Source organism: Pongo pygmaeus, chromosome 5, assembly GCF_028885625.2.
Source record: "Pongo pygmaeus isolate AG05252 chromosome 5, NHGRI_mPonPyg2-v2.0_pri, whole genome shotgun sequence".
In the NCBI taxonomy this organism is placed as follows: domain Eukaryota; kingdom Metazoa; phylum Chordata; class Mammalia; order Primates; family Hominidae; genus Pongo; species Pongo pygmaeus.
The window spans coordinates 32,858,456-32,873,164 of NC_072378.2; the positions used below are offsets into that span (position 1 = coordinate 32,858,456).

General features: G+C 42.4%; 1 protein-coding gene across 1 annotated transcript; it reads right to left on the reverse strand.

The window, feature by feature from the left end:
• Window positions 1-295: 295 nt before the first annotated feature.
• On the reverse strand, window positions 296-13,710 carry LOC129039459 (HLA class II histocompatibility antigen, DRB1 beta chain). Its single transcript, XM_063666078.1, has 6 exons — window positions 13,512-13,710; window positions 5,540-5,809; window positions 2,730-3,011; window positions 1,921-2,031; window positions 1,422-1,445; window positions 296-629 (listed from the first exon to the last, which is right to left on the reverse strand). Exons 1-6 carry the CDS (start codon window positions 13,609-13,611, stop codon window positions 622-624), a joined length of 795 nt encoding a protein of 264 aa, XP_063522148.1. The 5' UTR covers window positions 13,612-13,710; the 3' UTR covers window positions 296-621.
• Between the last annotated feature and the right edge of the window lie 999 nt (window positions 13,711-14,709).

Genomic DNA, 14,709 nt, shown 5'->3' on the forward strand with positions numbered 1-14,709 from the left:
TTTGCCCAGGTTGTTTCAGTTGTTATAGTCTGTTCTCAATTTTTATGCATGGCCTTTTTAAATGTTAGGATTACTTTTTTAATTGATGAGTAAAAATTGTATAGTATATTTATGTTGTACAGCATGAAGTTTTGATATATGCCTATAGTGTGGAATGTCTAATGCAAGCTATTTAACATATGCATTACCTCACACACTCATGACATATACATGAAAATCATTATTCTATTGGGAGATAATCTTCCCTTTTTCTTTTCATTTTTTGTCTTTAGAGCCAAATGGACCAGATGATATGTAACTCCATCTTTGAGAAACATTTAATAATGTAATGTGTTTGTGGTACAGGGTGAGTACAGATGCACTGGAAGCCATAGGGTTTAGGCAAAGGGGAGCACAAAAGTTGAAGATGAGGTGCTGCCATCAATGCTGGGACTTCAGGCCAAGGGCAGGAGCTGAGGAAGCCACAAGGGAGGACATTTTCTGCAGTTGCTGAACCAGTAGCAACCAGGTTGTGAGAAAGCCCTCTCTTGTGGAAGAATAACAGCCAGGCAAGAAAGCTTTTCATCCTGCAAAGCTGGGGCAGAAGGTTTTTTCCTTGAATGTGGTTACCTGCACTTCAGCTCAGAGTCCTGCAAAAGACAGAGGAGAGTGTTGTTTTCAACCTGGCTCTACTAACAGTTTCTTTTCCCCTCTTTCAAGGACTCAGATGAGATGCTAGCACTGCATGAAGAAGAAAAACAAGTTCCTGAGTCTCCCAGAGCCAATAGTCCTGCAGAGCACAGGCCTTTTCTAAGTGGAGAGGAGGAGTTTTGGTGTAAATTGCCTGATCATAAATTTGGACCCAAAGTCTTTCCTATTATTTCTGTCTCATGCCTTATCACCTCTACCATCATTCTAGTGTGTCTGGAGTTTTTCCCTTCGGATGGGTTCGTGGTCTCGCTGACTTCAAGAATGAAGCCACCCACCTTTGTGGTAAGTGTTACAGCTCTTAAAGGTCGCATGGACCCAGAGTGAGCAGCAGCAAGATTTATTGTGAAGAGCGAAAGAACAAAGCCTCCACAGCATGGAAGGGGACCTGAGCGGGTTGCTGCTGCTAGCTGGGGGTGGCCAGCTTTTATTCCCTTATTTCTCCCCGCCCATGTCCTGCTGATTGGTCCATTTTAAAGAGTGCTGATTGGTCCATTTTACAGAGTGTGGATTGGTCCATTTTACAGAGTGCTGATTGGTCCATTTTACAAACATCTAGCTAGCCACAGAGCGCCAATTGGTGTGTTTTTACAGAGCACTGATTGGTGCATCTTACAAACCTCTTGTGAGACAGAAAAGTTCTCCAAGTCCCCACCTGACCCAGAAGTCTGGCTGGCTTCACCTCTCACTAGGCAAACTGTATCTGTATCTAAAGGAGGATTAAAAGGTATTACCTGTTGGCGGAAGTCTAGAGTGTCCTGGGAAAAAGAGGAAAAGATATACACTTAAAAGATATGGAAGAAAATTTGTCCTCCAACACAATGTCCCAGCCCCAGATCTCCCACCTGAGATTTCTCTAACACCACAACCCACACCAACCAGGGCAGAGAGGAGCAGAAACAGACCATGTGACCCATGAAGCATGAAGCATCTGTCGCAGGATCCAGTGTAATTCCATTAGCCTTAGTGGCTCTTCCTTAATTAGCTCCAGGATCTCAAACCAAAGGACCCCTACTTGTTAAGCTTCCTCTTGCCTCTGCAGGCCACAAACTATTATGCTTTGACATAGTAACCATGCACTGATGATTTCTGGATTAGAAGGACATTAGAGCTGTTTGGGGAAAGAAAGGCTTTATTCAGAGCCACTCATATACTGAGAACTAACCTCAGCAAAGCCATATTTCCTCCTCCAGAAAAGCCTATGGACAGGCCCAGCTACCAAAGGCTCCTCACCTTTCTGATTCCTGAAGTAGATGAACAGCCCTGTCCCAAGGAAGAGCAGGCCCAGCACAAAGCCCCCGACTCCACTCAGCATCTTGCTCTGTGCAGATTCAGACCGTGCTCCTGAGAAAGGAAGCCAGGTTTAGTTATGTTCATTTCAAATTGAACCTCTTTGAGACTCTAAGATTCAGAGCTTTGAAAATGGGGAAGAAGGCTGCCCCACAAGAACTAAAATAACTAGCCATTTCTGGGGGGAAAAAAAGGATTTCAAATCACACTGAACAGTTACAAGGTTCAGACATCAAACTCATTCAAATATTACAGCCTTGATGTAAGGCAGGAGTTCAACATCTGATCCACAGAAAGCCTGAGACTCAATGAGGCTAAGTAGTTTGTCTAGAATGACAGAGCTAATAAAATGCAGAGCTGAGACTGGACTCCTCTCATGTCAAGCAGGCCCCTACACTTCTCCTCTTCCCAGATCACAACAAATAACTCAGGGCAACAGCACCAGAAACTCAGTCTCAGACCCAGATGCAGAGCCTGGAGCCTGGGGAGAGCGGGTGACCCTGACCTGTGCTATCATGGGGAGGTTCAAAGAGGGACAGCCTCTCCTGCCTGGCAGGCAAGACTGATTCCGCAGGGGGTACAGGTGTTTCTATACACTGTTACAGGGCTATCCCCAGTGATCTGTGCTGATGGAGATGAGAACATGGAGCAAATGAAAACAGGATGTGGGAGATGAGAAACCTGACACTCAGGGACTAGCACAGTCCCCTTCTTGGTGGGTGAGAAATTTATGAAGTCAGAAAGCTGCTTACTCCATTCCACTGTGAGAGGGCTTGTCACGCTTGGGTGCTCCACTTGGCAGGTGTAAACCTCTCCACTCCGAGGAACTGTTTCCAGCATCACCAGGGTCTGGAATGTCCAGTCTCCATTCTGGATCAGGCCTGTGGACACCACCCCAGTCTTCTCTTCCTGGCCGTTCCGGAACCACCTGACTTCAATGCTGCCTGGATAGAAACCATTCACAGAGCAGACCAGCAGGTTGTGGTGCTGCAGGGGCTGAGTCTTTGCAGGATACACAGTCACCTTAGGTTGGACTAGGAGAAAAAAAGGTAGAAGGAATGAGTCAGGAAGACAGAGTAATTCTCCTGGTTTGGCTGTTTGTCTGCTTCTCTGCAAACCCAGGCTCTGACATTGACCAGGCCTCCAGCACAGCTAGCCATGTGGCCTTACAGTGTCATCAACCTGGAATTTAATCTTGATAGTGAGGACTCATTAGATTTGAGAGATGTTGTGAAAAATTGTGTTTGTTTCTTCATAGCTTGAAATTGGCATGCATTGTCAAAGTGTTTACAAATCTTTGAAAGTACAGAGTGTAGTAATTAAAACTGATATCTGAGCCAGGTTGCCTGGTTCAAATCCAAGGTCTGCCTTTTACTGATTGATCCTGGAAGAGTTTTTTGATTCTTCTGTGTCTCAACTTTGTCACCCACAATGAAGGATAATTATACTAATTTACCTCTTGGGGTTATATGAGGATTAATTTACGTAAAATACATAAAAAAATGACTGAAGATAGCCTTCAATTTATGAGGTCAGAAAGCTTCTCACTCCATTCCACTGTGAGAAGGCTCATCACACTTGGGTGCTCCACTTGGCACCTATTTATCATCCTTGTACACCGTGACAGAAAAATATGATTTAAAGCAATGTGGATAGATAAAGGGACAGAGATGGATACATGAGGAAACCCAGTATGAATTTTTAGGAATAGTACCACCACGCACTCACACCTTAGAACACCACAGAAATGGTACTGCCCCTGGGAACATGGGACAGACAGAAATGATTCTCCAAATTTTTACGTTCCTAGAAAAGCACGAGTCCTAAAGCAAAGAGAAGGATTAAGGAATGTAATTTTAGTTTTGAAAGTTCTTATATTTACATTTCGTTCATGAATGCATCTCCCATGCAACACAAGCATAATTATTATTAGGCCTGTTATTGTAAATGATTTTTCTTTCCAGAATCACATTTGGATTAAGACAGGGTCTGGGACTCGTTACTTGGGGTGCTTATGCCCAGGAAAATCCCTGACACTAGCAGACTCTCAATAAATACAACTATTTTTTTTCAGAAGTAAGGAGAAACCTAGAGACAATAGTACTACAAAATGGTAGATTTAAGATGGATTGTAAATCATTAAAAAAATTTGCAATATATTTTATTAAATAAAAATGTTCAAATTCTTAACATGGAAAATAATGTTCAAAATCAACATACAAACCACAAACTGGAGCAAATGCTGAATCAAATATCAAGAAAGTGTTAATAATCTTACAGTACAATGAACCCACAAAGTCACTGAGAAAAATACTAAGCCCTCGAGATATTAGACAGCAGATCATTGTCCATTACCTACCAAATACGATAGGGAATTCTTAGAGCAGTAATTATAACTGGCCAATAAATAGCTGTCTTTAGAACGGTTTGTGAAAATATGGTATAAAGGTGTTTTCATTTTCCTGTTCTTACCTATTATTGTATAGAGCTATTCATGCCATTTTTTGGGAAAACCTTAAAAATTGCCCCAAATACTGACATTGAGTGCATTAAATAACAAATTATCTTTGGTATATTAAACTTTTATTCTTCATGCATCTGTAATTTAATTTTAAGTATAATGTTTTGCCTTTGGTACAACTAAATTAAAACTCTTGGTGGTCACATATTGTAAAAAAAAAAATAAAATAAAATAAATAAATAAATAGTTCCAAATAATTCAACAGAATTACAAATAAAAAAAATAAAGTAAAAATTAACCAGACACATGCATTTTCAACTTTTGGTGAATGTCATAATAAAGGTCAACAAAGTGGAAAGTGAGGTAAGTTGTGTCACAGCTATTATATACAAAAGAATAATATGTAACTACTAGAAAATTAATAACATTATAATAAAATAGTAACTGTGTTAAAACTTTAATTCAAAAAGTTAGTTTCACAGTCATTTCTACTATGTAAAAATATACACACTAAAAAAACAAAAAACTAGCAGGAAATTTAGACTTAAAGAAACTTCAGAGGTGCCTCAGAGGTCTACTCAATTCCCGTAGAAATTAATCTATTGCTTTTACAAACAAACAGCACACACTTTTATTTCAGAGATTACATGAAGGGTGTGTGCCAGTGACAGTCTGGAACTGGCCTCCTCACATTATCCCAAACCTTCCATACCCCTCAGCTCTCCTCCCTTAAACCTTCACCCCAACCACACACCCCTTACATTTCCCTTCCCTGCATCTCTAAGGACCCCAGACAATCAAGGTCTCCTCTCTCTCCAGCCCCCAGCACCCACCTCCCTTGTCACCTTCCCACAGAGGCCTCCAAGGATAAGAAGCAGCCCCCTCCTGCTTCCCCTCCCACAACAGGCACACAGACACAGACAAATCCACACTCTACACACACACCTGTGCCCTCAGAACTCCTTGCTCAGGATAGAGAGGATTCTAAATGCTCACAGATGGCGCTCTCTCTCTCTCTCTCTCACACACACACACACACACACACACACACTCAGATTCCCAGCTCACGGGGACTCAGGCCCCGCCCCCCACCGCGCTCACCTCGCCGCTGCACTGTGAAGCTCTCCACAACCCCGTAGTTGTGTCTGCAGAAGGTGTCCACCGCGGCCCGGCTGTCTTCCAGGAGGTCCTTCTGGCTGTTCCAGTTCTCGGCGCTAGGCCGCCCCAGCTCCGTCACCGGCCGGTACTCCCCCACGTCGCTGTCGAAGCGCACGTACTCCTCTTGGTTATAGAAGTATCTGTCCAGGAACCGCACCCGCTCCGTCCCATTGAAAAAATAACACTCACTCGTAGAGTACTCCAAGAAACGTGCTGTGGGGACACGAATGCTCCGGTCACACGGGAGGCCTCCTGAGAAGACACTGACAGCGACGCCGCCATCCGGGGCTCCCTGGGCGGGGTGCGGGCACTGGGAACCTTAACCGGCCCCCTCCCCCACGCAAAGCCCACCAGCAGCAGCCCAGGGGCTCATCCTCCGTCTTCCTGAGGCGAACGGGGGCCCGGGGGACCATGCGGGAAAACCCCTTCTCATCCCCACGCTTTTGGGATCCCCTCCCTGCCTCCAACTTGTTCTGGAAAACTCCAAGCAGGAGTTGGAGGAGGATCCGGCCAGCACCGCAGCCCGCCTCGCCTCCTCCTGGGAGCCTCCACCCCAAAGACACTCTCTGCTCCTTCTCTCATCCCACACGCTGTACCGGTTCCTTCAACAGCACCCACCGCGTTCATCCTGTGAACACTTCCTTAGTGCTGACCTTGTGCCAGGCCTGCGCTGCCTCTAGGAACCCAAACACGGGAAAACAGACCTCTCCACTCCGCTGGGGGAGCTTAAACAGCAGTGAAAGCGATGGCCAAAAACCAAACACACAAGAGCTTACACAGGAATGAGAAATGTCAGAAGTGTGGAGTTCTAGAACAGAGAATAATAGGATGATCTCAATTACATTAGGGTGCCAGAGAAGGGCCCTCTGAAGAGTGACAGTTCAGATGAGACTTGACAGGTTAAGCAGGTGTGAGCCTGGGGGCTGAGTGGAGCCTGTGTGTCTGTTTGGACAAAACGGGAGGCACATTTTCAGGTTTAGGAAATACCATGTACAAAAGCTTGAATTGATGAACTTCTTCAAGAAACTAGAACGAAGTTCGCTAAAGCAGAGAGGCTGAGGGGAAGGAGGGTAAAAGATTAACTGGAGAAATCACAGGAGCCAGGTACTTAAAAGTCTCGTGGGTCGTGTTAGGATTTTGGATTTATAGTAAGACAATGGTAAAGTATCGAAGAGTTTTAAGGAGAATAAAACCACGATCCCCGTGAATGTCCACAAACCTTCCTTTGCATTTCTAAATCTACAAAGCTCAGAAATTCAGTTAAAAGAAATTTGTTCCCAAAACTCATTTGGCAAATCTCATCTGATAAGGGTAAGTGGTCAAAGGTGTCTCAGAACTCTTATTGGTGACATGTGCTTCTGTAGTTTCAATACATATAAACATACATACATATATATGTGTAAGTATACACATATGCAAAACATTATGTGTATATTTTTGATGTTTTGTCTTTATGTTTCATTGAAGTGTGAAAATGACAAAAATCACTTAAAAATAATCCTGTGGTTAAAAGTGAAATGAATAAGTAGAAGCATTTTACATCGTGAATAATATCAAATATAGAATCACTACAGAAATCTGAGGCATGTTAGTGAGAAATAATTTCAGCAGCATCACTATTTGTGACTTACAAGGGCAAGCTGTTGAAAGTTAATAGAGATAGTGATGACCAACAACTCATGAAAATGTTGAAAAATATTGCATAAGGCAAAAAATAAATATGAAAATATTGAGCTTGCATTGACTAAATGGATTCAACAAGAAAGTGGTTGAATTTATGCAACTGTCTAATTTTTTATAATGAAACAAGCAAAAATAAATCATAAAAAAAGATCTGTGTGGTGAATGTATAAAGATGTGAGTCCAGAATTTTCAGAAAGAGCACAGTGTGAACCAGTGCTCTCAGCCTCAGCACTATCGACATTTTGGACCAGATAATTCTTTGTTGATGGCAGAGGCTGTTCTGAACATTGTAGGTTCTCTAGCAGTGTTCCTGGCTTCTACTCATTAAATATCAGAAGAAACCCCTGTTGTGACAACCAAATATTGTTCCAAACATTGTCACCGTTCCCCAAGGATGATGGGAGGGAAGGGAGGGGTGGTGAACTATCCCTGCGTAAGAACCACAGGTGTGAACCATCTGAAAAAATCTGTGTTCAACAAGCTACTATTAGTTAGGGAGCAGCAGAGAATTGCATTGAAAAATATTTGTTTAAAATCTTGGTCCTACGTAAAAAGAATGTTTTGTAGAATTTTGGTCCCAGTACAGTGCTATCTTTCCAGAAAATGAACTTGATGAGAACCAAGATTTAATGATTTCCTTGTCTTACCAAGCAGTCGCTAATCATATCATTTATTGTTCACATCATCTTTTTTCTTAATTTCTGTGCCACTGGTCCACTGATTATCTGTAGTAATGCATCACAACCACAGCTATTTTATTCCCATTTAATGCCCCAACTAACTCATTTCTCTCAGTCTCCCACTCCCAACAATACTAGCAGGCATCAAATTTCCAGCCTTGGCCAGAGGCAGAACTCTCTGTTTTGTAGTCAAGTCCCCTCAGAAAGGGAGAAACCAAGAAAATGACATTCTCATACAGACAGTTTCAAAAAATGAGCAGGTCCCCAGACTGTGAGGGAGACCTGCGGAAATCTCCCTTTGCCCTTTAGAAACGATGGCAGAGAGGTGTCCACCCTGGATCAAACAATGTCTATCTTTTTATCCCTAAATTATCTAAGCACTTTCTTTACAGAGAGAAAGTCAAACAGTAAACATGTGTGAAGTTGCTGTCACTGTGGCTTGCATGGGTAGCACTGTAATCCATGTCCATGTGTCCCACTTAGGATTGACAGATTTGACAAATAAAACCGGAGGATGCCCAGTTAAATCTGGATTTCCAATAAATTATGGTTGTGTATCTGAAATTCAGATTTCACTAGAAACCTGTATTTTATTAGGTAACTCTAGCCCAACTTGCTAGTCAAACCTCAGAAGAAGGAGTGATTTAATACTTCCTTGTGTTTTTCAACACATGACCATTATAGACATACAGAACTTTTAAAATGTTAAATGCAAAATGAATGAAAGTTTCTCCTATACATCGGAACTAGCAGCCCTTGCATCTCTGTCCCCAGTCTAAGAAATAACCTGGTACATATGAATATCAGAAATTCTGTCAATAATTCAGACACAATATAGTCACTACTCACTAATGATGGAAAAACTCTCAAACTCTACAATCAGAAAATCTGAATAAAAAGGTGACCTCTTCTACTTGGGTCAATTTTTACCAACCATAAGCCTTTTTGTAATCTATCAAATGCATTTAATAATAGCATAATCCTCACAGGATTACTGCTAAGTGTCAAATTAAATGATGACTTTTCTTAGCACTGATCACATAATAAACACTCAAATACATTCCCATTTTAACTTTTATGATCCCTATAACTGCAGCTCACATTATTTTTTGTATTCCTTAATTCTAAAGCAATTAGTATCTTCATCACGATTTTGCAATTGTCTTCTGTTCTTCCATGAGTTTCATAAAGAATTGTCATTCTGAAAACATAGGGCAGAAACACTGGTTTACGTCTAATAATGCAGTACACCTAAACCTCACACAAAAGGCATCTGCTGACATAGAAGAAAGGAACTTTCTACATGCTCAGATTTAAACTGCAATCGATTTCCAGCACTCAATTTGTAATACTGGGTTTTACTTATAACCTCTCAATTTTAGATTCCAGAGATGTATATGTTTTTAAATACCACAGATAGAACAGGATCATTATTGAAATTGCATACTGAAATTCACAGGCCTGGTACACAGTCACTGCAAAATGTTACATGGCATATACTGATGGCGACCAGATTCATTTTATTTATCACTCCATTCTCATGACCTGGAGCAATAACTAGTATATTCTATGTCACTAATAAATATTGGCTGTGTGAAATACTGGCTGTGTTAAATATTGGCTGTGTGACCTTTTGCATGAGCAGTCAGCACTGAACACAGGGGCTCTCTAGTATTTCCTTGCTAATGACTGAGCATCTCTGGTTCACAGGTCCTCTTCTGTCTCTTCAGCTTCTTTAGCCTTTTCCTTTAGATTCAGCTGGCTCCCTGAATCCAGAGCACAGTCCTTCCCTGAAGCTCTACTCAAAACAGTCAACCTTAACCTCCTCCTCACTTCTGCTCGCTCTTCAAATGGTCCAATCCTGTTTCCTCCCTGGATACTCCATTGACTGCAAATATCAACTCCAACAAAACCAGCACTTGCTTCACTGTCACATTCTCACTTCCCCCTCCTCTTAGTGGTACTCACCACAATTGGCCTCTCCCTTCTTCTTGAAAAAAATCTATTTTCCTTGACTTACACGCATTATGTTCTCTTGGTTTTTCTCCAACATCCCTGGGCTCTTTTTCAGCCCCCTTTGCTGGCCTGTCCCCTGTTCTTTTTTCTCCACACAATCCATCTCCCTATGTATCCTCTTCCACTCCTTGGAATTTAACACACTACACGTATTGATGCCGCCAGCATAAATATCTGAAGCCCTAGCCTCACCATGAGTCTCTTAAATGCCACTGACCTTCTGATTGCTCCACATAAGTGTCAATAAATCATCTCAAATTTAAACAAAACTTTTATTTCCAACCACCCACTTCAAGTCATTTCCTCCCATAGTTTTTCCTGTCTCAATAAACAACACTACCACCTATTTGTCAAAACAAAATCCTCAGGAATAAACTTGATTGTTCCACCCCCTTTACAGTAATTCATTAACAAGTTAAGCAAAAATACATGCCGAGTCTGTCGACTTTATCTTTTTCACCGTCTTCATCGCTAATGCACTCCATGAAGCCACAAGCCTGTTTTCCCTGGAGATTCCCTGCTGTGCTCCTAAATAGTCTTCCTAACCACTGGTGAACCCCAACAATCCAATCCCCACAGAGTAGCTAGAATTAATTTTAATAATTGAATATAAGCTGGGCGCAGTTGCTCACGCCTGTAATCCCAGCACTTTGGGAGGCCGAGGCGGGCAGATCACGAGGTCAGGAGATTGAGACCATCCTAGCTAACACGGTGAAACCCCATCCCTACTAAAAATACAAAAAGTAGCTGACTGTAGTGGCATGCACCTGTGGTCCCAGCTGCTCAGGAGGCTGAGGCAGGAGAATTTCTTGAACCCGGGAGGCGGAGGTTGCAGTGAGCTGAGATTGTGCCACTGCAAACTAGCCTGGGCAACAGACTGAGACTCCATCACAAAAAAAAAAAAAAAAAAAGTTGAATATAAATTGACTCTCCTTGTAACCATACAGCAGCTTCTCATATCTATTTAAATAAAATTCAGTCCGGGCGCGGTGGCTCACGCCTGTAATCCCAGCACTTTGGGAGGCCAAGGCAGACAGATTATCTGATGTCAGGAGTTCAAGACCAGCCTGGTCAACATGGTGATACCCCATCTATACTAAAAATACAAAAAAATTAGCCAGGTATGGTGGTGGGTGCCTGTAATCCCAGTTACTTGGGAAGCTGAGGCAGGAGAATCACTTGAACCCGGCGGGTGGAGGTTGCAGTGAGCCGAGATTGCGCCATGGCACTCTAGCCTGGGCAACAAGAATGAAACTCCGTCTCAAAATAAATAAATAAATAAAATTTAAAAATAAATAAAAATAAAATAAAATTCAAATTTTTTACCATGGATATCAGAGCCTATAATGATGAGGCTCCTGATTTCCTCTCTGTATCCTACCTCATCTTCTGCCTCTCCATTTCCTTGCTTTCTATACGTCAGCCCCTCTAGCCTTCTTTTTCTCCCTCCACATAATTTCCCACATCAGTGCTTTCCCTCGATTTGGTGTCCCTGGAACTTTCATCCGTTAGATCTTCACGACTGTCTACTTATTTTGTTGTCTCAGCTGAATATCACTTTCTCAGGTAGGGCTCCCTAAACATACAAACTAAAGTAGGTGAATCCATTTCTCTCTTTCAACACACACCTGATGTCTTTTCTTCAGTGCACTATGACTCTCTAACATTTTCTTCTTTGTTAAATGCTTATTGGGTTAGTGTCTGTCTCCTCTACTCTTGTGTAACTTCCTTGAGAGTTGGGACCCTCTCTATCTTAATCAAATAGAATGATTTGAACCTAGATTGGAGCCCAATACACAGTAGCTGCTGAGAAAAATAAGTGTGGTTTACATAAATAAACCAGGGTATGGGAACTGATCACTGTGGGGATCCTGGAAAGCAAGAAGGGGTTCAAGTTCCAGCACTCTTTCATTTTGATGTCACACTAGACCCCTTCTCCTCCCGGTGAGAAATACAGGCAAACTTCTTCTTTCTCCTCCTTCTAGTTGGAAGAAGAACTCACAGATAAAGAAACAGTGATTTAAGAAAAAGGAAATCTTTTTATTAAGAGTCATCTCTTTTGCCTGGGCACAGTGACTCACATCTATAATCCTAGCATGTTGGGAGGCTAAGGCAGGAGGATTGCTTGAGTCCAGCAGTTTAAGACCAGCCTGGGCAACATGGCAAAATCTCATCTCTACCAAAATTACAAAAATTAGCTGGGCGTGGTTGCCTGCCTGTATTCCCAGCTACTCTGGAGCCTGAGGAGGGAGGATTGCTTGAGCGTAGGAGGCAGAGGTTGCAGTGAGCCTCGTTCCCACCACTGAGCTACAGCCTGGGTGACAGAGCCAGGCCCTATCTCAAAAAGAAAAATATTATCTCTTTCAATGGATCTCATAGTGCTAAGGATCTGTGCAAGCTTTAGAGATTTCTGGAAATGATGACAACATAGCTAGGGAAAAATAGAGAGAAACTGGAGGAAGAGTTAAGCAGACATGGCTAATTAAGGAAAGCTGAGGGCATGATGGGTGAACCTATGAAATTTAGGACAAGACCCCAGTAAGACAATGAGTTCCCAGGACTTGCTCATTTACTTTCAGCCCTATGAGACGTGAACAATGTCCACATTCTCTCGGTAACCCCACACAGAGCATATAGTTTGAACATTATTAAATTTCTGATATTTGATTATTTTTGACTTATAAAAATAGAATTTCATATAATTTATACTATGTTAGTTAAATCTCTTCTGTCATGTCTGGTTAGAGCATGTAGGAGAAGTAGGAGAAGCAAGTATACAAAGGTTAAAAAGATTCATAATAAACACGAACCTGGGCCAGTTTTTCAGAGGATACCTTAAGTTCTTTAGGCACCAAAGAATACCTCATAAGTGCTCTGTATCTGTAAGGTGACTCCAAGTACTAATGATCTCAGCTTCAGTTCCAGGGATTTTTCCCCCATAAGAAAGAGCACTAAGTATAACTTCTGTCAGAGAACCTACATGCACTGCAGGGATACAGGCTTTATAAACATTGGAGTTCAGGAAGAAAAGAAAGGAGATAATGGGGAGGCCACTGGGTCCATCCTCACATATAAGGAAGAGGGGCCAACACCACAGGTCCTGTGGTGGACATAATACAGGACCGTCTAGGAGAGACCCTTTGAATTCCCTTGACTCCCACAAAATTTTCAGTAAAAACCTCCCTTTGTCTGACATAAGTCAACATAATAAAGGGAAGTACTGTATGGGGAATTTATTTTAGCATCCTTATTTCTAAATCCTCTAAAGACCTTGAGGACATGTGACGCAAAGGTTTTATTGGTGGAGATTTGAAAAAGAAATGACCTGTATGGACGCCCCTTACACAAGTCTCATGGAGAGGGCAAGTAGCCAAGCTCCTTTTGTGGTGGAAATAATTTGGGATCCAATGATAAAGATGGGCGATCTCTGAAGAAAATGTCAGAATTTTGTAAGAGACATGGCCTGGGCACGATGTTAACAAAACTCCCTATTTTCCCCACCCCATAGTAGCTCAGCACCCGCAATGTGCACTTACGTCGGGTGTCCCCAGACAAAGCCAGTGGGGAGCTCAGCACCATCAGTGTCACTGTCAGAGCCGCCAAGCTAGAGCCTCCAGGGAGCTTCAGACACACCATGCTGGAGAACAGCACAGGACCAGGGGCCAGAATAGCAGACAAGTCACTCAGGGAGAACTATGACCCCCCTCCACCCACATTCCAAATTATAGGGAGGAAGTTACCGATTCCCTTGCTCCTGGATTGGGTAATCTCGTGTTGGAGAACCAATCAGCATCTGAGTTCAATAGCATCATCAGTCGCTGGTCAGAGATGCTGTATGAAGGTCCTCTTCTGAAACAATTTCATTCTTTAAAGGATTGTTTTAATTTAGTACTTGAAAGGTTTGAACCAGTTGCATGTAAAACACTTTAATTGGGGCGCTATTGTTAGCCAGCTCTGAGCTGGTCAGTGATGTGTTCACAAGTTTGAGCCTTGTGAGAGCATTCATTTCCCACTTGACAAGATAACTGTTTGCAGAAGTGAGTGTGTGAGTGTGTTTAGGAGTAAAGGAGACGGAGGGAACATGGTTGTAAATCCGGAGTCCTTTAATCTGGTCCTTATTGCACCATATCTTAATGTTGTAGATTTGGGAAAATTACTTCATGTGTCACAGTTGAAATGAAGGCACTGCCATCTTTCAGGTCTTTCAATACTGGAAAATTCTGTGATTCTCTGGACGCCTCAAGAAGCGGCAGCCCCAGATATCTGATAATATGACAGAATGACAGCTATTGACTAGAGAGCTTAATCTGTACCTATTTCCAGGTAGTGATGTCTTTAATCAGTTAAAGGAAATTGAAAGTTTGTTAATAATTTAATCTGAGTAAAAATATCTTTTTCAAGTGTGTCTCCTGATGCTTCCCCCAGGTTTAGTGGCACCTCCAGAACACACACAGGCAAGGTGCTAACAGGGGCCACCTATGTGCAATGGAGGGTCTGAAGGTGCCTTTGTACAGCACTTACCCTAACAATGTGATAAGGTCAAGTGTACAATCCAAGTATTCATGGGTCTGAGAGATCGATCGAAGACTCTCAAAGTCAGCTGTTCACAGAACAACTCTTTTTTTTTCTTCTTTTTTGAGAAGGAGTCTTGCTCTGTTGCCCTGGCTGGAGTGCAGTGGCATAATCTTGGCTGACTGCAACCTCCGCCTCCTCGGTTCAAATGATTCTCCTGCC

Coding starts and splice junctions, on each gene's coding strand:
- LOC129039459 (XM_063666078.1), bottom strand. CDS start 13,611: ATGGTGTGTCTGAAGCTCCCTGGAGGCTCTAGCTTGGCGGCTCTGACA. Junction 3,012..5,539: donor CTTCACAGTGCAGCGGCGAG/GTGAGCGCGGTG, acceptor TTTTTCTCCTAG/TCCAACCTAAGGTGACTGTG. Junction 2,032..2,729: donor CCCTCTCACAGTGGAATGGA/GTAAGCAGCTTT, acceptor TTCCTTTCTCAG/GAGCACGGTCTGAATCTGCA.